The sequence below is a fragment of the Salarias fasciatus genome, chromosome 20 (genome assembly GCF_902148845.1).
Source record: "Salarias fasciatus chromosome 20, fSalaFa1.1, whole genome shotgun sequence".
NCBI lineage: Eukaryota > Metazoa > Chordata > Actinopteri > Blenniiformes > Blenniidae > Salarias > Salarias fasciatus.
The window spans coordinates 4,913,451-4,936,509 of NC_043764.1; the positions used below are offsets into that span (position 1 = coordinate 4,913,451).

At 41.8% G+C, this 23,059-nt stretch overlaps 1 protein-coding gene across 1 annotated transcript; it reads left to right on the forward strand.

The window, feature by feature from the left end:
* The first annotated feature begins 8,815 nt into the window (after nt 1-8,815).
* mapk13 (mitogen-activated protein kinase 13) lies at nt 8,816-22,838 on the forward strand. The gene is made up of 12 exons (XM_030118138.1): nt 8,816-9,059; nt 11,171-11,300; nt 11,384-11,442; nt 12,432-12,537; nt 14,350-14,379; nt 15,718-15,765; nt 17,081-17,195; nt 17,782-17,853; nt 18,321-18,400; nt 21,584-21,662; nt 21,940-22,113; nt 22,471-22,838. Exons 1-12 carry the CDS (start codon nt 8,947-8,949, stop codon nt 22,554-22,556), a joined length of 1,092 nt encoding a protein of 363 aa, XP_029973998.1. The 5' UTR covers nt 8,816-8,946; the 3' UTR covers nt 22,557-22,838.
* Nucleotides 22,839-23,059: the final 221 nt, after the last annotated feature.

Sequence of the window (23,059 nt, forward strand, 5' to 3'; positions counted from 1 at the left end):
CCTCAGGGAGATCCTGGTCAGTACTTCATACTAAAGGGAAAAACAAAACTGTAAGAGAAAAAAAATCTTAAAAAGCAGCTTAAAACCTTTTTTATTCTGACCAGGATTCTCTTCAACTGTTATCTTGCCTTTTTATATTCCCACCATATTTAATTCAAGTTTTATTTTATGTACTTTGAACTTGATTTTAAGTGGAGTTATTTTACCAAACTGTATACCAGCTTTTCTTTTGTACATCTCAGTTGAATCCCAGATTGCTTAATATATTTGAATGGCATTTAAAATTTGAAATACAATTGTTTACATTGGTTTTTGTTGTGTTTTTTCTTTTGCGTGTTGGGAATTATTACGATTACACTTTTACTCTACGAGTATAATTAATTTCATAATTTGAAGTACTTTGACATCACCTTTACGTTCAGTTCTAAAATATGTCTCAATAAAATAAAAACATATTTTATTCTATTTAACTGTCTAACAAAATAATAAAGCAGCATCATGAAGTATTAGTTTCCCATGGCATTCTCATCAAGAAAACCTTTATTCAAATCAATATCTCAGGATTTATTGGTGAATTCAGGATGAATTCTTTGTGACTTTATACTGAAAAGCCAGCTACATCAATCAGTCATCATGTCAAAAAGATTCTCCGCTACAGCTGCAAAAATACGACTTGCATGAACTTGTTTTTAGGACGTGGATTTCAGGTGGTTTGACATTAAGAAGCGCAGAGTTGGAAAAATGATGAATGGCTATCACTTCTGCTTGGTTCAGCAGCTCAGACGACTTTACACTGTGAGTGATATTCATCCATTCTGCTGCCATGCAAAGCGCTCAATCCATCCATTAGGTTCAAGGACAATTCGACAGGTGGGGATCGAACTTGAAATATTTTAATTGAGCGACGACCTCTTCTATGGGCTTCGCCGACTTGTAAACTTCAAGAAGAAAGGTTTTCTTGAATAAGCACGGTGAACTTTAAACATGTTTGAGTGAAAACCAAAATCAAATGAAGATGCATTCATTTCTAAGTGAATTTGGGTGTTTGTGGGGAGTGTTGGAGCAAATAAAGCTATGATTTGACATGGAAGACTTAAAAATGAACTGGGAAAACAGCTGGACTCTGGGGAATAAAGGTTGAAATAACATTCACACAGTATAAAATAGGAAGATAGACTGACAGCCTTAAATAGGCTGCATAAAAATGTCAAGAATGTCTCTCTCTCTTTCCCTTCCAGGAACGTGAAAGACACTCGCCACATGGGAAAGGAGCCAGAACCTAAAGGGAATGGTTTCACAGAGGAAAGGCAGAGTCGGGGCAAAGAAACGACATACCAGCAGCTGGAAACGCTTCCAGGTCATCTGATGGTGCCTGAGCAAAAAGACAGAAGAGGAGCACAGGCACACAGCCAACCCTGAATCCGGCGCTCAGCCGCAGATAATAAACACCAGAGGTTTTATTGAGTTTAGAGTATTCTTAACAGCGGGATACGCATCAAATTTAAACACTGACCTCCACCCTTTGAAAGTACAGTGGGTTGTAGTTTGCAAAAAGATAGTTATAAAAGGAAAACAACTGTGGAAATGTCTTTCAGTTGAAGTATTTCCAGCCTGCCAGGTATATAAATCCAGCATTTAAAACATTTAAAAATAATTAAATAGTAAACACAGTGGAGGATGGAGTTTTTGTTAGTTTCTAAAAAAAACAACAAAAAACAAAACTGGTATTTAAAGGGGTTGTATCATGCAAAATTCACTTTTTATATGTTTTAATCTTGTTATATACTTATGTACTCACCAAAAACACCAGCAAAGCGTTTTTTTCCTTCGCGCCTGTGTGTTTGAGCTTTCCTCGTTTTTCTGCTGCTCAGAGAGGCAGCCCCTCCCGCACCGTGAAAACACTCTGTTTCCCATGTTGACGTCACACGGTGAAGATGGCTCCCCTGAGCCCCCCTCCCCCCGCAGGCCCTCGGCAATCAGCGTTGCTGCTTTTTGAATCTCCGATTACGGAAATAAACTTTGACCATCGTCTGAAAGCAACAGTCAAGCAAGAGCCAGAGTCTGGAGGGTCTGCGCTTGGTGAGTTTCTAACAGGAAAAGGCATTTTCGCGTGTCTTTGTGTGTAGAGAAGCTAGAGCTAAAGAGCTAAAGCTAACCCTTAGAGACGCTAACGCATTATGTATTTGTTTTGAAGCTCCGATTGGTCTATGTACGCTGTCAGTCACAGTCCACAGGGCGAGAGGCAGGATTTTCAGTGAAACAGAGCGTTTTCTCCTCCGGGTTTCAGAATTAGCCCCAGAAAGTCTTTTATTTCACACAAAATGACTTTTCCTTTTCGCCAAAAATAAACTATTACCATGTTAATGCCAATGCCAATTTGGACTAGCTAAAATAGCAGGATACAGCCCCTTTAAAATATTCACCCTGGATATGAAAAGCCTGCCCTCATGTCAGAACAAAGGAAAATCGCTTCTTTTGATTTCTTTTTTAAATTAGCGAGTATATAGAAATAATGATTGTATTAAACTGATGTTAACAACAACAAAGAAACACTGCAGGTAACTGAAATTCCTTTAACTCCTGCTGATAAAAAGAGTCTTAGAAAAAAATCTGAACGGGAGCATAAGCACAATAATTATATGAACTATTGTCTGAAAGTAAACGTTATCGCATCCCCACGCTGTGTTTCTATTATTGCAGAAAAAATATACTTGTGAACACGTCATGTAAGTCAAAAGTGGGAACTAAGCAGCCACACAGAGAACACTGAGGCTGTCGCAGCATCCATTATGAAATGCCTCAATGTCACTCAGTGCAAAACCGTCACCGTCCAGGAATCACAGAGGCAAGACGACAGAGCAGCAGCACCATGTACAGTCACTTCAGAGATGCATCGTCTCTCCGGCGCGCCCTTCAATCATTCACTCACAGACTATAAACGTCCACCAGGGTAATGTGAGAGCGACGCCGCTACTGCACTGCCTCAGTGGCTCCTGTGGTTGTTTCAACACACCGACTCAGAAGACGACTCCTCCCCCGGACGGCAGGCCGTGCGTCTGGCTCCAGCCAGCGCGAGGAGGACCCTCTCCAGGATCGGCCCACGCGAGGCAGCCGGACCAGACAACATTCCTGGCCCGGTTTGGAAGGACTGTGCCAATCGAGGAGCTCAGAGACGTCCTCACTGGCATCTTTAACATCTGAGTCGAGTAACATCTCTCTGAGCCGGGCTGCTGTCCCCACATGCCTCAAAGCTGCCACGGTAAAACCAAAGAGGCCCCACCCCTTCCAGCCACAGCGACGACCAGTCTCTCACTTCCATCTTTGCAGAATGTTTAGAGAATCAAGTCCATCCTCCCTCCCTCGTGACCCATTTCAGTGCCCAGGACGCCACTTCTGCTGCTCTCCATCCAGCCCTCACACACACCTGGACTCACAACACCTATGCTGCCTGGTCTGAGATTTTAAGTCAACATTTAACACCTTCATTTCCCAACAGCTAATACAGAAACAGGAACTCTCAGAACTCAAACCCTCTCTCCGTAACTGAGTGCTGCACTGTCTTACAGAGACGCTACAAAATGTGCAGGTCGGCAGGAAATCCCCCAGGAGCATCACGCTGAGCGCAGGGACTCCACAGGGCTGTGTGCTCAGCCCACTGCTCCTCTCCCTGCTGACCAACAGCTGTGGAGCAGGAACCTTTCAGTTTTTCATGTGGAGAAAATTTAACAAGCTTGCTTTATGTTCCTGACACTTCATGTTTTTAAACCCCAATACAAGACATTCACTTGCCAACAGGCCTCACATCATCATAATTAAGATGTTAATTAATGCATTTTTGCAACTTGGCGTCCACTCAAACACACACTATGTGCAGGGAGCCTCTCTTGATTCTGTTGTACCAACTGTTTTGATGAAAATGGTAAAACCATAAATCTAAAAGCTACAGACATACAGAGTTGGAGAGATCGGTGACCAGCAGCCACTGAAAGCTTCACATTTAGAGCTTGTGTGAATATCTCATCAGCAGTAGTGTGGATGTTATACTATTATATATGTTTTTGTGTGTTTGTGCTTCAGTTCAGATTGAATAAACATCTTTTAACCTTTTCTGCAACACACCATTATGTAGAAACTTTAATTTTCAGTATTCACACTGATATAAAGACTCGCTGTGCTTTATAAAGATTTAAATGAAGAGAAATCTGTTTTATTAAACTAGTTATTTGTGGGTTTTTTCCATAGTGTTTCAGCCTCACTATGCTCAGTATTTTTCTCCCATCAGTGTCGACATAGATGTGAAACTCTCAATGGATGTTTTCCAGAGAAAAACAGGTTTCTTGTTGGTTTGAAGGAAGAAAACAGCAGCTGAGTCACTGATATTGATCAATGACCCTCTCAACCCTCACAGATATATTATGGCCATTTTGTGCTTTCCAGCAGAAACACTGAAACAGTCACATCATCCCTCTTTATTCTGGATGCTGCCTCCAAAATCTGAGGGTCTGTTGACTCATCAAAAGCTTGCACTGCTGATCAATGTCTTTATTACAGTATAATCAGCTAATTACGTTTTCTCTGCTCATCGTGTGTCTGTTTCATGGTTTCAAGCTGCTCATTTTATGGTTTATTTTCTGTGGTTTTCAAAGAATAACGAAAATACTCCAGTCAGTCTTCTGTGAGGTGAACATGGAATAAATGTAAAGATTTGTGGAGATTTAAAAACAGTTAGTTCTCCATAGACATTCACAACAAGAACACTCCCTGAAGGAGAGAAAGGTTTAGTGGAGAGAAAGAACACTTGACACCACTGATGAGGTCAGTTTTTCATGCGTGGAGCTGTGGAGCTGTGTCCTTATGGCTCCATAGATTTCAGCCGTGTCGTGAAAACTGCGAAGGTTCATTGTATAATACATTATGAGAACATCCGTCAGGCAGTATAAAGTATTCATAATATGTCATAAATGTTGGCGATTATACTTAACAACTTATAATAAGGTGCATAAAGGACTGTGAAGGTGGTGGATGACAAAGTGACAGCAGTGTTAAGTAGAGACATCTGAAGTCCTGGTCTGTCATTATTTCACTTAAAGCTACTGGAGCTTTAACTGGTGGTGTAGTGGTTAGCGCTATATAATGAGGACAGTGTGGGTTTGAGTCCAGTGTCAACAGTATTGCGATTAAACAGGTTTCTTGTACTGGATTTCTGGGATCCGTTTACACTACGACATCCTCAAATGAAAACGCCAAACTTTGGTTGCATTTTTGGCGTCTGTTTACACAACAGTGGTGCTCAGAGTCACTGACAAGTTGACAACACAACTCCCATGGTGACATTTTTGAAAAAAGCTCCAAATGCTTAATTTTCTAATAACTAAGAATAAATAAAACCTTATCGATATATATCTCACTTTTTTTACTCTTATCATCAGACACATGAGGCTCTTGACTCTTCTGTCATGGCTCCCTGAAGCTTTCATGAATTATACCGATATCAGAAAAAAGCTTAGAAATACAAAGAAAAAAAAACTGCAAAACTAATTAGAAAAGAGAATAAATGATTAAAATGGCTAAATGTCCTTCCTTCCTGTGGCCATAGGACTCTACAACCTCCCTATTTATAGTGTTTGCAGTGTTCTTAATTTGATCTTTTCTGTGCTTATATTAAATCTAGGGTTGGCGATCTTGGAAAACTAGCGTTAGCATGTAGCATCTCCCCAAGGCTCCGCCCAGCTCCCACCCCATTGGAGGAGCTCCCGTTGGCAGCCGAGACGCGGAGACGTTCGCGGCGCGTGCAGTGCGTTCCTGGCGTAACCTGTCCTCAGCGCTTCGTTTCTTCGTTTTTCTTTATTTGCACAACGCCAAGGTATGGCGCACTGAACGGTGAGCAAACCCCCAAACATTCGTCTCTGCCATTCTGCAACGACACTCCGTCCTTCTACGCGCACTGAACCAGGGTCAGTGCACGTGTACATGTACGCGCATGGGGCAGGTCGAACAGCGAAGGGATTTGATTGGTTTAAAAAAAGGTGTCCCGTCAAGACGATTGGTTGCTGTTTGTCCCGTTTTACTCCTGCTGTAGATAGCGGATGTTTTCCAAACTACTTTAAAAACACGCTATGAATTACTTCCCATCGGGTCATAAAGATAATTTTAACCAGTATTTAAAAAAATGTATCTCATTCAAATCGCCAACCCTAGCTTTAACCACGGTTAAGCCTTGTACATAATATTTAATTTTCATCCTGTCTTATTTGATAGTCACTTCTCTTTCAATTTATTCTGTGTGGCTCATTGCTTAAATGAATTTACCTCCGGGAATAATAAAGTGTTTCTCTTCTAAACGTCAAAATTGTCTGAAAAATACTGAAAAAAAGACAAAAACAGCTGGAATAGATTGAAATGTTTGCCAAGTTGTCACTAAAACTTCTTTTAAAAAAATCGATTTTTTTGTACTTGTTTCAAAACCACTGCACATTTAATGTGCCTCGGTTGATCTTTTTTTGTGGCTCCAGTTAAATGTGGTTTGGTAGAAATGTCACATAAACATCATGAAGGCTGACCCAACGAGGACCCAAAAAAACTTCCAGTTTCCACTGGTCGTTTCCTCCAAGCAACTTCAGCTTTTCATGAAATGTCTTGGGCCCAGTTTCTGACACTTGATGAAGCAATCATTTTTATTTCTTTACCTACATGTTCTTCATATGCGGATTCTCTCATGTTTCCTTCTCAGCCATGAAACATTTGAGATCTTTGCTCCCATGGAGTATAGAAGATATATGGATGAGTATTTCACTTACAAATGAGTCGATTTGTGCAAACGAATAGTTGAGATCCAGGGTATCCTATTGTTAACACTTCACTTGCAGTCATTAATGTTTCGTAACACCTGATGACTCTACTATAGTGTCAAAAACCCTGCACATTGCTGTCACTTGGAATTCAGTTTCTGATTTTTGCAGGACAAACTCATTATTTTTATACTCTTTGACAAGCTTCCAGAATTAATTTTTCTTTTACAGACTGTTACGGCAGCTACAGTGTGATTAACAACCCAGAAGTTCAGATTCTTCCATATAAAGCTGTAGTCCACCACAGAGATATGAAAATGAATGAATTATAGTTCAGCACATTACATTACGTCAGCACCAACAGTGCTTGTTATAAATGTTTATATATAGTAATTTATTGAACTGTGTATTGTAACTTATTATTTTGTGACCCCCAGGACTCCCTTGAAAAAGAGGTTTTTAATCTCAATGGGACCTACCTGGTTAAATAAAGGTTAAATAAAAAAAAAAAAGAAATGAACATGTGCAACCTGTTTTGTAGATATTTATGACTGAATTACAATGCTTTATAATTGCGCCCGTAAAGCATTAGGCCTATACAACAACAGCCTCTAGAAAAATTAAAAAAATGTCCAAGAAGGCCAGTGTTGAACAAAATCCTGGCAGATCATCCTAAAACAAAACAATGTGTGAGACGATTTAACACTGCTCTCTTTGTTCATGTCAGAACTTGATAAACAGTGTGAATCAGCATTGACCAAAAAAAGGAAATTTCAGAGTCAGTGGATCATGAAGCTGTTCTCCAAATCTCCAGACATACACTGAGCATGAGTTCGTCCTTCATGTGAGTGTGAATGTCCTGCTGCAGGCTGCCATGATTCACAAACTTCTGGTGATGTACAGTTCTTATTCATGACAAGTAACACCTACCATGTGTGGGTGGGAGCAGATCCAGTCACGTTGACATGTTTCAGCAGGCGAACCATCAGCTTTCCTCACTGGAAACAAGAGGATTTATTTATTTCCCTGATGTAACTTTTCATCAGCCACATGAGGCCACATGTTAAACTCTCTCCCACGGTAGAGCTGTGATTTGGGGAAAAGGAGTGAGTGTATATAACAGATGTGTTTCTTGAGGCCCACCAGAGGATTAGGAAAGAAGTATTTAGGTGAATCAGTTTCAAATAGAGTTTTGTACCATTAGATCAAATACTTTCAATTAAAAAAATAATCATAAAAAGAAAGCTACAAATGAGAAGTCATGTTTCCCCAATTTTTTAATAGAGTAATTGAAAACTTGACATTTTATTTATGCACATTCAATAAGTGTCTATATGTAATGTGTTCCCATTGGAGATGCTTAGGAAATTCAGTTAACTCCATTTTCTCTTCCTAGTTTCCTCTGGGGACAAATGTCATTGAAATACTAGAGAAATTAAAAAAAAAAAATCAACATTACTAGGTGACAAATTTTGTAATTTCATCTTTTAAAGAATAAATACAACTATATAGATCCTAAAACAAAGTACATTTCTAACTTTAGATTTTCATGTTTTCCCAGGATTCATGATATATTAATATATTGTCATCGTCATTGTTAAAAACAGCATTGCAGACTAGCCTAACTGTTGGATTTTTACATAGAAAAGAAAACTAATGAGTAAAGGAATTGCACACATTCCATAAATCCAATAAAATAGCCTACATAAAGACAGTCCAGGGTTTGACCCCTGGTTATGCTCGTGGGGCTTTTCTGTGAGTCAAGATTCAATTTCTTTTCATTCAGATAAACACAAAGGAATAAAATGTGTATCAATAATTTGCTTTTTATGCATTATAAAGTTTGCTTGTCTCATAATAAACAGACCCATTTTACAACATCCTGATCCCTAATTATTTCCAATTTTGAGACATAAAAAGATAGATAGATAGATAGATAGATAGATAGATAGATAGATAGATAGATAGATAGATAGATAGATAGATGATTCCACATGAGTCCCTCCCACACAGTCGGATCTTACTTTGAAACGTCAGACCGGAAGCTGCTCTCGGGGTGTACTATGTGTCAGTGGAGCAGGATTTTTGTTTTGCTTTACCTTCCGAGCAAGTGAACGGCTTACCGGAGGCGGGAGGAGAAGTTTTCCACCTCTCCACCATGGAGGCTCGGCCACATTTCTCCCGAGAGGAGATCAACAGCACGGTGTGGGAAGTCCCGGAGAAATACACGAGGCTCAAACAGATCGGAACCGGAGCGTACGGCTCGGTGTGGTGAGTCTTGGTACCGTGTGTGTATGTGTGTGTGCGTGTGTGCGTGTGTGTGTGTGTGTGTGTGTGTGTGTGTGTGTGTGTGTGTGTGTGTGTGTGTGTGTGTGTATGTGTGTGTGTGTGTGTATACATATACGCGTGTGCGTGCGTGCGTGTGCGCGCTACAGTAAACGTAATGTCTCATAACTGGTGTAAACAAGTGAGCGCACCTGGCGTTACGTTCGGGCGCGTGTCGCCTGTTAGCTCGGTCACCACACTTCCCGTAACACGTACCTGGCTGTCGCGCTGCAGGGGAACACTGGTACCAGCAGCGTCCGTGGGAGACTGTCGGCGTTAAAGATGGCCACTTTCCACCCTCAAATCCACACGCACGTCGCACATGCACGCTGTGGGGTCTTGCTCATCGCCGTGTTGTCATGGGTGCCATTCTCCGTGCTGTGCATCGTCACGTTCAGCAGCAAAGTTATCGAGTGAAATGATCAACTCATGCAAATGAGTTCGCAGCAGGTGTCACTGCAAAGGGGAAATGCAACTTTGCTGTAACATTTCCCGAAGCAGATGCACTGATTTACAGTCACCCTGATGGTGAAGTCAACCTGCAGCTCAGGTCTCAGTGTAGTCTTGTGTTGTGTCGGCTATTTGTGCTTAAATGTATTAAAACATCTCGGTTTGGTTTTGGCCTCCTGGCCTGATGACTCACCTGGTTTGGATCATCTAATCCTCATATGTTGTGTCATCATAGCTACATACCTGAAATCTGCAGCACTTCCATTTGCACAGAAGCTGGTGTCATGTCTGTGTTGAGATACAATAGTTTCCTTAATGTAAGATGAATGTGATGTGATGCTCTCAGCTGAGTATGGCGTTGTGCTATAGTGCATCATCATCGTGGTATTGACTGAGGGTAGAGATGTGAGTGAGACTTCCTGAGGATGCCCTTTGGTCGCCTCTCATTAGATTTGACTGACCAGATTATACCTCAGACAGGCTGGAGGAAGTCTTGGGAGGCAGAAGTTGAACGAATGAAAGAGTGAGCCGGTGCCATGGCAAGTTTGCACATCACTGATTCATACATTAAAATGAAATGAATGATGGGTTACTGGTCCATGTGTTCTACAGGATGGGAAAAACACCGACATTATCTTTGGCGTCAAACACATTTTAGTTCAGGCCCGCTTTGGTCCACAGGCCTTATGTTTGGCACCTCTGATTCACTTTCGAAGAGCTTCTTTAGACGGTTTGTTGAACCAAAGTGTGCAAAAGTTGGAAACTTTATATTTATATTTATATAACACTTTGATACACAGCCTAAAGGAGAACCAGGAGCGCAAAAATATGCATTGACGAAAAGTATTTTAAATTGAAATAGTCATGACTTTCACATCATTTAAACCTGAAATGGTTATATACCTGCCCTTAAGCCTGTTTGAATTAGTTTTGCTGATACTCCAGTTTATGTTTTTCTTTTAGTTTCTTACAGTCATTCTTAATAGCAGACTTATAGGCTCCTATCATCAGAGTTACAGTTATTATCACGTTAACTATGCGTAGTAACCAGTGTTTCTAGTCTTTACAGCGTGGGAGTTACAATGAACCCAGTCTGAATGTGGCTGACGACCTTTTTTCCTTTAAGGAAAGGAAAAGAAAAGAAGTCCATTTGACGGTCGCTGTTTACTGTCACTTTATAGAAGCGCTCGTCTCTGCAGGCAGGAGTGGATGTAGATTGTGAATGCAGACATAATTAGCGGCGTGATGCACCGTATCGGTCGTCAATGTGTTTCTGGCACGGAGCGCTTGCTGATTGTGATATCCTGCATGAGTGTGATGTGTGTAAACTGTGTCGGTGGATGTGGCTCCAAATAGCCCAACGAGCTTCTCCTCCCACGATGAGCTGCCCTGCAGATCACCGCGAGAACCACGAGCTGCCAAACATTTGCATGTCGGTGCTCGGTGAGCGGCACTCATTCAGAGAGCGGGCACCAGGTAGAGTCCCTCCGTCCTCCAGCCTTCCCGCGTCGCGCTGAGCGAGAGTGAAAGCTCGAGACGGATCAGTCATAGTGAAAGCAGAAGGTGCGTGCACGGTGAGTGACTTGTTACTCCGTCCTTCACCACAGCTCTGCGACAAACGAGAAGACTAAAGAGAAAGTGGCCCTCAAGAAGCTCCACAGGCCCTTCCAGTCAGAAATATTTGCCAAGAGGGCTTACAGAGAGCTGCGGCTGCTCAAACACATGAAGCATGAAAACGTAAGTGGACTGAGCTGGACGGATGGCCGCTCTGTGTAAATACCCGCTCAGATACCCAACTTCATCTTATTCTTATTTTCCAGGTCATAGGGCTCCTCGATGTGTTTACACCTGCCTCCAGCCTGGATGACTTCCAGGACTTGTGAGTATTATTTAACATATTAGCAAACCCCCCCCCCCCCCCCCCATCCCGAGGCCGGGGCAAACGGCACTAATGATCTGCAGGTTTAACACCACTCACCTGTAAAAAGAAGCTCAACTGCACAACCTTTGGGAAAAACAGCTTTTTTTTTGTGCCCTACATTCTCCTGATCCTATCAGGTCATGCTTTCACACATCCCTGTGAAATTCTGTATGGAAAAGTGTGAAAATCCGGTTCTCCTTCCAGTGCGGGTGCGGCCTGGAGCCCACCTCCAGAAGCTCTCAGCTTCGCCGTGCGCCGCGGCATTAATGGGCCTGAAAGCCCACAAGCCAAGTAATCAATAACAGCCGCAGACAGGCAGCAATATGCATCACTTAATGCTATTAATAATGTAAATAATGTCTGATTCAGCAGTACGGGCGGCTTGGGAAGATTCAGCCGGAAGAATTTCAGCATTTTTTTTTTTTTTTTTTTCTGTGTCAAAAGTTCAGTGTACAAAAACAGTTGATTCAAACATGATAATACTGTAAAATCCAGTTTGATTAAAGCAAGTGTTTGATTGAGTGAACAACTTTATAGCTATTGAGCTGTCTGTCAGGAGGACAGTGCGTATCGGCGGCTACATAAACACACAGACACTCAGAGACACTTTGGTGAAACAACGTCTGAGCGCTAAGTCATTTCCGTGTTTTTACTGTAGGAGGAATTCAGAGTGGAAAGATCCTGTCCCTGTTTTAATTGATGTTTTCAGTGGTAAACTGTCCTGAAATCCGGTGCTGCAAATGTAACAGAGAAGCTACGAGTCAGCCTTCAGATGCTTTTTTATTGAAGTTTGGTTTGAAAAATGTTTAAATGTAATTTTTCTGACATTTATTTGACTCAAATAGGACAAAAAGGGGCTTCCTTTAGGGAAATGGAAACTCTTACTTGTCTTTTTACCAAAAAGCCCTGACTGTCTTCCTCTGTGCTCCTCCTTCCTGTTTTCACAGCTACCTGGTCATGCCTTACATGTTTACTGACCTGTCGAAGGTTCGAGGCCATCTCTCAGAGGACAAAGTGCAGTTTCTCGTCTACCAGATGCTCTGTGGACTCAGGGTGAGCCGCAGGAAATGATCTGAGGTGGTCAGTTTGTCTCAACGTACCAAAATATCCAAATGTGGAATAAAATTTAAACAAAGTCCTTTTTACCCTCATGAGCTTCATTCTCAGTAGAATATGTAAAATATTTCACATGTTGTGTTCGTTCGGTCTGTAAAGGTTTACACAGTAAACAGGCTGCAGGACGTTTTGGAGGAGGAGGATGTCTCATGCAGAATTCTCACTGCTCGGCGGTGCTCGGCCTTTGTTTGCAGATTATTTGGCCTCATTCTGCTCTCATAGTTTTCTGTTGGTATAAGGTGTAGACTCTTCAACACGTCAACTCTTCCGCTGTGAAGATCTGATGGACAAAGTTTGTACTTTACAATTATTTTATTGAAATATGGAAGCTCACATCTGAGAAGAAGCACGTTTTAAAACTTCTTTATACTTATTTCCCGCTGTAGTGACTTTCCAGATGTTTACACAGATCTGTTCAGCTCATTATTGTTTGGGCCATAATGACCTTTAAATCCTCTAAAGTTTTTTTTTGTTGTTGTTGATTCACAGAGTTATACGTGTTTTAAAAAATAAGTCTGTCGTTTTACATTTTGTACCACTGCAGCCAACATAACGCCAGTTTTAAAGCGATACTTCAACATTTTGGCAAATTGGCCCATTTAGCGCAATTCCTGAGTCTTTTCAAACATCATACTTACTTTTCTTGTGAGGGCGAGCTGTTGTTTATTCAGAGGCGAGTCAAGGAAGGCTTTCGGGACGGACACAATGGAAGTGGATGGTATTTTTGTTCCCCCTCGTCAAACTCATCAAATACAAAATCCAACAACCCCAAAACACTCTGGTGGACACGTTATAATCCGCACATTCACTACGCTGTGGAACACCAACAAATAATATTGTAGCGTTACGACACTGAAGCAAATACTGGGAACTACTTTTTCTTTTGAGATCACTACGCCCAGACGCCATGTTTAGTAAGTAGTTCCGTTTTAGCAATCTTTGCATAAACAACTCAATCTGGTAATTTTGCATTAATATTTCACAGCGTAGTGAATGTGCGGATTATAACGTGTCCACCAAAGTGTTTTGGGGTTGTTGGATTGTGTATTTGATGAGTTTGACGAGGGGGAACAAAAATACCGTTCACCTCCGTTGTGTCCGTCCCGAAAACCTTCCCCGACTCGCCTCTGAATAAACAACAGCTCGCCCTCACAAGAAAAGTAAGTATGCTGTTTGAAATGACTAAGGAATTGCGCTAAATGGGCCAATTTGCCAAAATGTTGAAGGATCCCTTTGCAGCCCCTGACAGCGTGCCTTTGAGCCTAGCCACCACGTCGTTAGGTTACACTGTGTTTGCTACTCGAGGGTTTTAGTTAATTATTGCTGTTGTAGAAACTGTCTCCGCCGTTTTTAGAATTGTTAGTGATGAACTCTTTAAAGCATTATTAAAACACAGTCATGGCATCGTCTTAATGTAACTTAATAACTTTTAATATGTGATGCAAACATAGTTGTGGCGCTGGAAACTGATAACTGGACGCTTAATAGATTTCCTCTAATTATAGATCTTCTGAAAGTGTTTGAGAGATTATAAAAACATTGATTCATGTGTGCCATAAAAACCTAATAAGACTTACAGGAGGGGTGAAAGGTTCACTACTCTTCTGAAAACTTAGTATGTAATTTAGTTGTATTTATTGCTGATATCAGGGACGCTCGCTGTGTTAATTAAGCTATCAGAACAGACTGATTAATTTCAAATCCGTGCAGTAAAACGGTCTTCTTCCTGCTGTGTTACTCTCTTCGCAGTATATTCACAAGGCTGGAATCATCCACAGGGTAAGTCCAGGTTCCCTCCAGAGCGCCGCGTCGTCAGGTGCGTTAACAGCAGCTCCGTGCCGGGCGTGGATTCTCTTCTCACTCACATTATTAGGAAATTGCCCTGTGTGACGTTCTTTGGCCAGACGTGCGCGCCTCTCTTCCTGCACTCCTCACAGGGTTTTTTTTTTTTTTCTTTATTATTATTCACCTCCGGTAATGAGTTAGATGGAACCCTGCCCCAACAGGTACGATGAGTTGCCTCCTCCGCCGTACCGGGACTTGTCTGGAGCTGTTAGGCCACACCCTTTGCCTCCACTGCCAAGACCTGTAGAGCAGGGAGAGTAATGTAAGATCAGGCCTGCGCCGTAAAGCTCCTGTCCCTTTGTGGTTCCTGGTTCAGTTTGCATCAATTTATTGCCAACAAATTGCTTCAAAAAATTCAAAAAAGAAGCTGGACTGTGGGAGTTGGTCATAATCTCTATAATCCTCACAGTGAATGTGTGTTTTTGCTCAGATGTTAGCGTCACAACTTTTCTCATTTTGCTTTGTCCCTACATTTTCACTCTGACATCGAATTTAAAATGTCAAAAAATGACCTAATGCATACAGGACAATAGGACTGAGTTGAGTTTGAAGGTTTGTTGTTTCTTTTGTTTTCTTGAGTTGTGTAAAGTTTGCTTTTGCACCTTTGTCAGTCAGCTTTTCTGTGCGTTACTAATCAGAGCTGCAAAGGTGGACTCAGAGTTAAAAAAACAGAAGTGGGCTCCGAAGTGCTTCATTAGATAAGTCGCAAGAAAAGTCGTGTTTATTTAGCAGAGAACCGATGTATTCAAGTAAACAATAATCAATAAGAATCCTGTGTGCCCCTGGTGGTCAAATAAATGTGTTTCAGTTAGTTTTGACCTCCCACTGTAAATAAACACAGCATTTTCACGATGATGATTATAATGATCAGAGATGGGACTTGACTCTGTTTGGGTGGTTGATTTGTTACCTGTTCTGTAAAGATCCAGTTGTCTCTGATGTGTTTTGATTCTGACATTTCCGTGTATTGATTGTCCGTTTCCATGTCTGGAAGTCGGCGTTACTCTGAGGAGCGGTGACACTGTTAACACGCTCCCATCACGCGTGGTGTCACAGGATTTACCCATCAGAGCGTTTTATTGAATCCCTGCTCCAAACTGCCTGAGGTGCTCAGGCATTAAGACAAACAGCTGAACCGTGCGCGACCGCAGGAATTACAAGCACTAAAGCTCCCGCCGTGCTCGCTGGAACCGTGCTGCACCATCGCGAGAATTTCCCGTTAATTGCTGTGTGCGTTCAAGTAACCGTGACTCAATTCATTCTCCTCGCCAGGATCTGAAGCCGGGAAACTTGGCCGTTAATCAAGACTGCGAACTGAAGGTACGCAGTTCTGAGGACTGCACTGACAATAAACACACCGCCACTGAAGTAATGGAGAAACTGCTGTAGTGAACATGAAGTCTGGTAACATCACATGTAAGCGAAAGCATTTCCTGATTTTAACTGAAGCTGTGCTTTTTGCTTCAGCTGTTCTGCCACCGTGAAACAATAGGAGTTCATTTAAAACAAGGTCCTGGTTCTGAATGAGGAAGGAGAAATGTGCAGAGGAGTTCAGGCTGTTCTGAACACACAACTGTCAGTGAGGCTGGTGTTAAACTACGAACACATGAAGCTGCACATCGTCTCTGCAGTGCTGAGAAAAAGTTTTTTATTATGGGGTTATGAACTTCACTGGTGTTTGTGTAGCAACAAATACTGTTAATAATAATTACTAATAATCTGATACCTGCCAATAATATAAGGATGTTGGCCCTTTTGCATGTCAGTAATGTTATATCTTGCTAATCAGATATTTGGGCTGTTGTCATAATAACATTTTGCCAGTAACCAGTGAGTTATTTCATGAAAGAGTTTGACTTTATTTAAAAGTCCCTCCAAAATCTAATAACTGAAGCCAAATGTATAGTCATATTTTTAAAAGTTTTTTCCACTGGTTTTCTGCAGTCTTCGAACCAAGACAAATTTATTCTTATGGAAATATTCAGACACAAGGCAGTTAATAGTGTTTTACAAGAAAATAAGTGAAATCTATTAAAACAAAGCAATTATGAAAGACACAATAAATGAGGTAAAAAACTTTATTAATTTAAAGGTGATGAAATAAGTAAATTCTTTTGTTTAATGTGAATCCTGGCCTTAAAGGTACATTTTGAGTCCTGCTTTAAAAGAAATGAGTGTGTCAGCAGTCGTCAGGTGTCGAGGGACTCAAAGCTGCTTCACCTGGTTTCTTTTGACTCTGAACTCTGAGCATAGTGGATTACAGAGTTGTCATATTCATTCATTTAAGATACATATTATATCATACTCAATTGTTGTAAAACAATATTGTTTCATGATTGCGTTACACTATTTTTACCTTTTTGGCTTTATATTGATTGTTTAGATCGTGCTCATCATGTCCAGGAGTGTTGGCGTCCTACTTGTTAAAGAGACACTCGTTCCAGACAGCAGATTTTCAAAATGTCATTAAAACCAAGCAGAAGAGGAATGATGAGACATATTTTAGGTTAGTTTGGTCTCGTTCTGCTGATCTGGAAGATTGAGCGTGCTGAAGCGTCATCGGGTCCTCTTGATGTGAAAGCGGTGTTTTGTGTGAGCGGTGCGGATGCTGATCACAGTGTTGCTGCTCTCACAGATCCTGGACTTCGGGCTGGCTCGCAGCACCGACGCGGAGATGACAGGCTACGTGGTGACCCGTTGGTACCGGGCACCTGAGGTCATTCTGAACTGGATGCACTACACCCAGACTGGCAAGACAATTGTAGCTGTTACGACCCCTTGACCCCCGTCCTCCGTCCTCGCTGTCGTCTCCAGTGCTGAGTGGGCCTGTCGGTGCAGTGACTGTCTCATGTTTGTCCTGTAGAAACAAGTTTTCTAATCCAGGAGCTGCTTTCTGAAACGCAGCGGCGTCACTCTGGAACATAAATCTTTTTTCTTTCTTTTTTCCCCTCCCTGTAATCTGCGAGCAGTTTGACGCAGATGGGTCTGACAGCCGCCTGATAGCGTTGAGACTCCATGACAAAATTGTCGGCGCAATGAAGCCGATTTTCTCGGGATTTGTGTTTGTTTTCAGGAGATAGTGGAGTTTCATTTCGTAAACAGCCTCTACAGAGTGGGATGTCAGACACCGGCAGGTTGACGCCCTGCACAGAATACTGTTATTGGCCAAATTTCCCCCCAATCTGAACCGCACAGCAGAGTTCTACCCTGAGTGGGAACCGCTCTGCGGCACATAAATGCCACCTTCCTCATTTCCACAGCTGAACTTGAGACACTCTTAGCGGTATGTATTCTCACTGACATTTCTTCTCTTTTGATGATTTTTTTTCCCTCTAGTGGACATCTGGTCTGTGGGCTGTATCATGGCAGAAATGATCAATGGAAAAACCCTTTTCAAAGGGAAAGACTGTATCCTTTCATCTGACGTTCGCTCAACTTTTCAGAACTTGAATAATGACTGTCAATAGACGAAGACGGAAATGCGCTGTGTGATTATAAAATGAACCCATCGAGCTTTAATAACACTTTATCAAAGCGTTGTAATCATAAAGGAGATTGAAAGCCACTTGATTAAACACAGATAGCTTTATGTGACGGCGAGCTCCATAAATCAGACACAAAAAGGCAATTACAGAGTATTACATGCAGCACGTTTCCCGAGGCTGCGTCTCTGTGCCCGTCCACTGTGGCATATTCTGCATTTTATGTTCTTTTCTGTTCCTGATACGCTCAGGTGATTCATAGGTTTCACGAAGCAAGTAAAATTGTCAACATTTGATCAAGCGGCTTCCATTTTTCCGTTATTGTTCTGCTTTATGTGTTTGCGTCTGTGTGGATGCGCGTTCAGAAGGCCTTGACTGGAGACTCCCCACCAGACATGGACCAGCTGACTCAGATCATGAAAGTCACCGGAGTGCCTGGACCGGAGTTCGTACAGAAACTGGACAGCCCAGAGGTAAGTTCATACGCTGCATTAACATTCTATTTATTCCAGATTTATACCACATCAACTAAATATTTTAGTTTAATCCAAAAGTCATAAAAATCAAAACTATGCATCTTAAAATATTACAATATTTCACAAGATTTGGTATGTTTTGTGTTTTTTAACCATCATTTGAAAAAAGGTTTGCAGGTTGAATGTCATGAGTGTAATAAATGAAATTCAAAGCATGTAAGTTAATGCTCTTCAAATTCTTTAGACTTTACTTGTATATCATACGCAAGCTGCTTTTGGTTTTTTTACCTACCTCCTACAACTCAATTTCATCTTGAGGGTGCTTTAATAACCAATAATTTTAACTTTAAACGTTTTTCTTTGTTGTGGTCCAGAGTATACATGATAAAAATGTCACAAACTCAAACCATTATTATGGAAAATTAAACAATCTCAGCAAAAAGCCAATGTTAATGATACTTTCTGGAGCTAAATATTGTGAAATGTCCATAAAAAAGCATCAATTATAGCTGTTGTTTAAAGCTAGGATAGACAATGTTTTCCTAAAGCACTTTTAGTCATACTGAGTGAAATGCTCCTCGCCCCCTGGGAGAAGTCAATACATTATGTGGACGGAAAAAGGTGCGGCAAAAATCTGACCACTGTAGCGGCCAAAGGAGTGTAAAAACTCCGACCAATTGTATCGCGCAGACCGCTCTTAAGGAACCAATCAAATCCCTTCGCCGTTCTACCAGCCCCCTGCGCGTACATTTCAGTGGCGTGCACTGGCCCTGGTCCAGAACGCTTTCTCCCATGCTACATTTTGAGCTCAGCTGTACGCGTCTCGTGCAGGCGCGGTGATCCACGCAGCCTCGACAAGCTTTTCCGGCACTACAGACTGTTCATCTGCTCCTTTATTACGGATTATTTAGAGAAAATTAAGCACATACATTGTCAGTACATTATCTTTAAGTATTAAAGTTTATTTAGCCTTTTTTTTCTGTTTCTGAATCGCGGGGCGGCGCCGGAGCGATTAGTTACTTTTTCACTTCTGTCTGCAGACCTTCTCCTCCCTCCAGACAGTCTGCTCTCTCTTTCCACGAGGTTTTCACTCTTTCCGTGTCTTTAAGTGGAGCCATCAGGCTGGAACTCCGTCTACTTTCACTTTTACCGTCACGTTTTGTTTGCTATGGCGCTCTGGCGCATGCGTACACTTCCGCGACCTGCGCGCAATGCGCAACGCGGTCTCAAATTCTGGCTGCTGCGCGGACGTCCGCGGACCGGTCCGCGCGGACCCTAGCGGACAGGAATTCATGACGATTTTTACATCACGCGGACCAACGCGCACCCACGCGGACATGTGAAGCATGGACGGGCCTTAACAGCGCTAAATTGGCACTTGAAAGTTGCAGTGCCGGTCCGGCACCAGAATTTTTTGGGGTAGAATTTGAGATGATGTGACGTAATGCGCGCTCCCCCTGGCCTGATTTCCTTAACTTTTGTTTTGACCGGCATTACTCCGCCAGATGCTTAGCAAGCAACAACTGAGCAGTACTGAGGATGGATCTTCCAGAAAGTAAGAAAAGACCGACTTCTAGCACTGCCACAGCTCCACACAGACTCCACCAGGCAAAAGAAACTTACATTTTACTGGAACGCTACTAAAAGAGCGAGGAAGGAGTTCCCCTCTTCCGTGCACGCAAGACACAGACGAGAGCGTTTCACTAAGCTGCAGTTACGCCCAAGGCCTGCAGGGGACGTTGTTTCATGTAAAACGTGCAAACTCCTAATGCACCTTTAAAAGTTGGATGTATGTGGTGATTTCAGCAGTGGTTTGAAATTGTTTATTTTGTGAAGACTTCGAGACACTAAATCCACTAATATTCATAGGAGAAAATTGCTCAAGTTTAAGTTTTGACTGCAGTAAAGACAAACTGAAGTTTTGTTTGGTGAAATAAATAGTCTGTCCTGACGGTGGCACCACAGAGATCTCAGTATATCAAGAAATACTTGCAGCGTTTTTGTTGTTCACTCAGAAAATCGAGTTAAAATTTAAAAGGCTTGTTTTCCTGCTGTGTTTGATGTAAGTGTGCAGATTTTAGCTGCTGCTGTGGATTTCTGTCCAGCACCACAGTTACATATTGATGGTTCAAATGCCTTGTGAGTTCATTTCGAGTGAACTTTACTGAGTTTGGCACACATTTGTGAAAAATGATCGTTTGAACTGATTTTAAGTGTCCTGACACAAATGTGAGATATCCACAAATATCATTTTAACAAGTTTAACAAGTTGTATACAGTAATATTAAAAAATGAAATATTGATATTTCAGTCTATAATTTCAGAATGAATTAATTATTATTAATTATTAACAGTTCTTTATTACGAGGAAGAACCCCTTGAGATAAGTTTTCTCGTTTTCGAGGGGATCCTCATATTCATAACAACATAAAGAGCAGAGTAGCATAACAAAATACAAGATAGCAAAATTACATATACATATGAAAAAATAAGATATATACACATAAATAATAAGAAAAGACAAACAAAAAAATAGAATAAAAGTAATAAAAAATAATAATAAAAAGAGACAATAATTAAAAGCGAAACGGCACACGCACACATACACACAAACCAGCTCTGAACGTTCACCTCTCTCCATCCATCAAAGTCAGCACAACATAGTCAAAACGCAACATCACAACAAAAATTTAAATCACATGAACCTTTTCGTTTATGGTCCTTTATGGCCGTTCGAGCAAATTAGAAACAGTGGCAAGTATTTTGAAGATGTGTTAATAGAGCACTACGGAATGAAGTTAATGAAGTTATAGAGCGAATAGAAACAGGAAGATTGTTCCCGTCATTCGGGGCCCTGACACAGAATGCCTGTTTACCTACTTCATGCTTAACTCTTGGAACAGTAAAGAACATTTTTTCATCGTGTCGTAAGTTATGCTGAGAGTTATAGAGCACTAGATATTGCTTTAAATAACAGGGAAAGTGAAGGTAAATACTTTTGAAAATAAATTGCAGCCAGTGGTGCCGTCTTCTGGCAGAGGGTGCAAGCCAGGACAGTTGCTCATACATGACACTTTGTCTACAGATGAGAATACATACATCATCAGTGTGTGTCACTGCCCTCACCGGTTTAGTAGTTTTGATTACCTGTATTCATTTTTCATTTATGTCCAAAAACAGGCCAAAAGTTATATCAAGGGCCTTCCTCGCTTTCCCAGAAAAGACTTCTCCACGTTGTTTCCCCGAGCCAGTGATAAGTGTAAGTTTGACATCCTTTTTATCTACTTTGCTGTGTTATTTTTAACTTTTTAAAACACTGGCTTTACTAAAGGCTTCACAATACCCTGAAAGCAGAAGCACAACGGAGAACATCAGGCTGTTTTCTGTTTGCTGCCAGCTTCATGACTTCTTCTTTCTCGTAAAGCATTTTTAATTCACGGCTGTCAGTTTTGTTCAAATGAAGATGACTTAAATTGCCACAGGAAAAAAAACTAATAGTCCTGACATCAGCTTGAAACACTGTGTGCCTTTTTCAGGCATCGACCTGCTGGAGAAGATGCTGGTTCTGGACGGAGACGAGCGGCCGACGGCCGAGCTGGCTCTGGAGCATCCGTACTTTGACGGCCTGCGAGACCCGGACGACTTTCCCGAGCCGACGCCGTACGACGACAGCCACGACAACGCCACGCTGTCCCTGGAGGAGTGGAAGCGTGAGTGGGCCTGATGGATGAGCGGATGCACTGTTACACAGACGCATGGTCATTGCGGATGCAGCCATACCGCTCTGGGTGACCGGCTGGCTCCATGCCTGGCTTTCCATCTTCTCCTCACTTTCACCTCTGAGCTGTCACATGACGTTACTGACGGATGTCACAACCCCGTACTGGTATCGGTGCATCCTCTTATACATCCATTCAATAATGGAACACCTACAAAGGAGCTAAATCACACATGCAGATGAAATACATAGTGAAATTAGTAAATGACTTGCATGCCTTTAACGGCTTCCTGTTTGAATTCCGATCGTTGTTGTTGACCAGCTGCATACTCTCCCATTTCACCCTCAGGGTTATGTTTCAAAGAGGTGAAAAGCTTTGTGCCATTCCCCCGGCGGGACTCCAAGAGGAAGAACACCCTGACTATGTCTCCGTGATCCCAGGAAACTACTGATGCAGCCAACGGTGCCCTTGTAAATCCCCTTCCCAGATTCCTTTAGCTGATCCTTTTAACTCCTCACACATGGAGATTTGCAATCAGTGTTCAGAGGAGTGAAGATGTTTAAACTGCCCCATCATCTTTTTTTAAAGTAACGTGCAATTGTTTCCTAAATGTAGATGTTTTTATGTTAGACATTCCCAACCAGTGAATTGTGATGCAGATTTACTGTGACATTGTTTTGCAGTGAAATAATAAAAGCAGGTGTGTGTCACGTAAATTTGGTCCTGTTTTGTTTTGTTTTTGGGAGATTCAGCCAAAATGTTGTGGTCGTATTGTCACATCCAGTTAAGATGAGTTCAGTCTGAGGGTGGAGACGTCTTGTCAAGCTGTGTGGAGCACGCTTGTCCCTCCGAGGCCCCAAAAGATTAGCAGCTCCAGTGTGAACGTGCAACATGTCACCAGTTCCTGCTGCAACGTGCACCCACAGCACGCTGAAAG

Excerpts from the sequence above, each read along its gene's own strand:
- mapk13 (XM_030118138.1), top strand. The coding sequence starts at position 8,947 with ATGGAGGCTCGGCCACATTTCTCCCGAGAGGAGATCAACAGCACGGTG. Across the intron at positions 12,538-14,349 it reads AGATGCTCTGTGGACTCAGG|TATATTCACAAGGCTGGAAT; the intron begins GTGAGCCGCAGG and ends CTCTCTTCGCAG. Across the intron at positions 15,766-17,080 it reads ATCAAGACTGCGAACTGAAG|ATCCTGGACTTCGGGCTGGC; the intron begins GTACGCAGTTCT and ends CTGCTCTCACAG.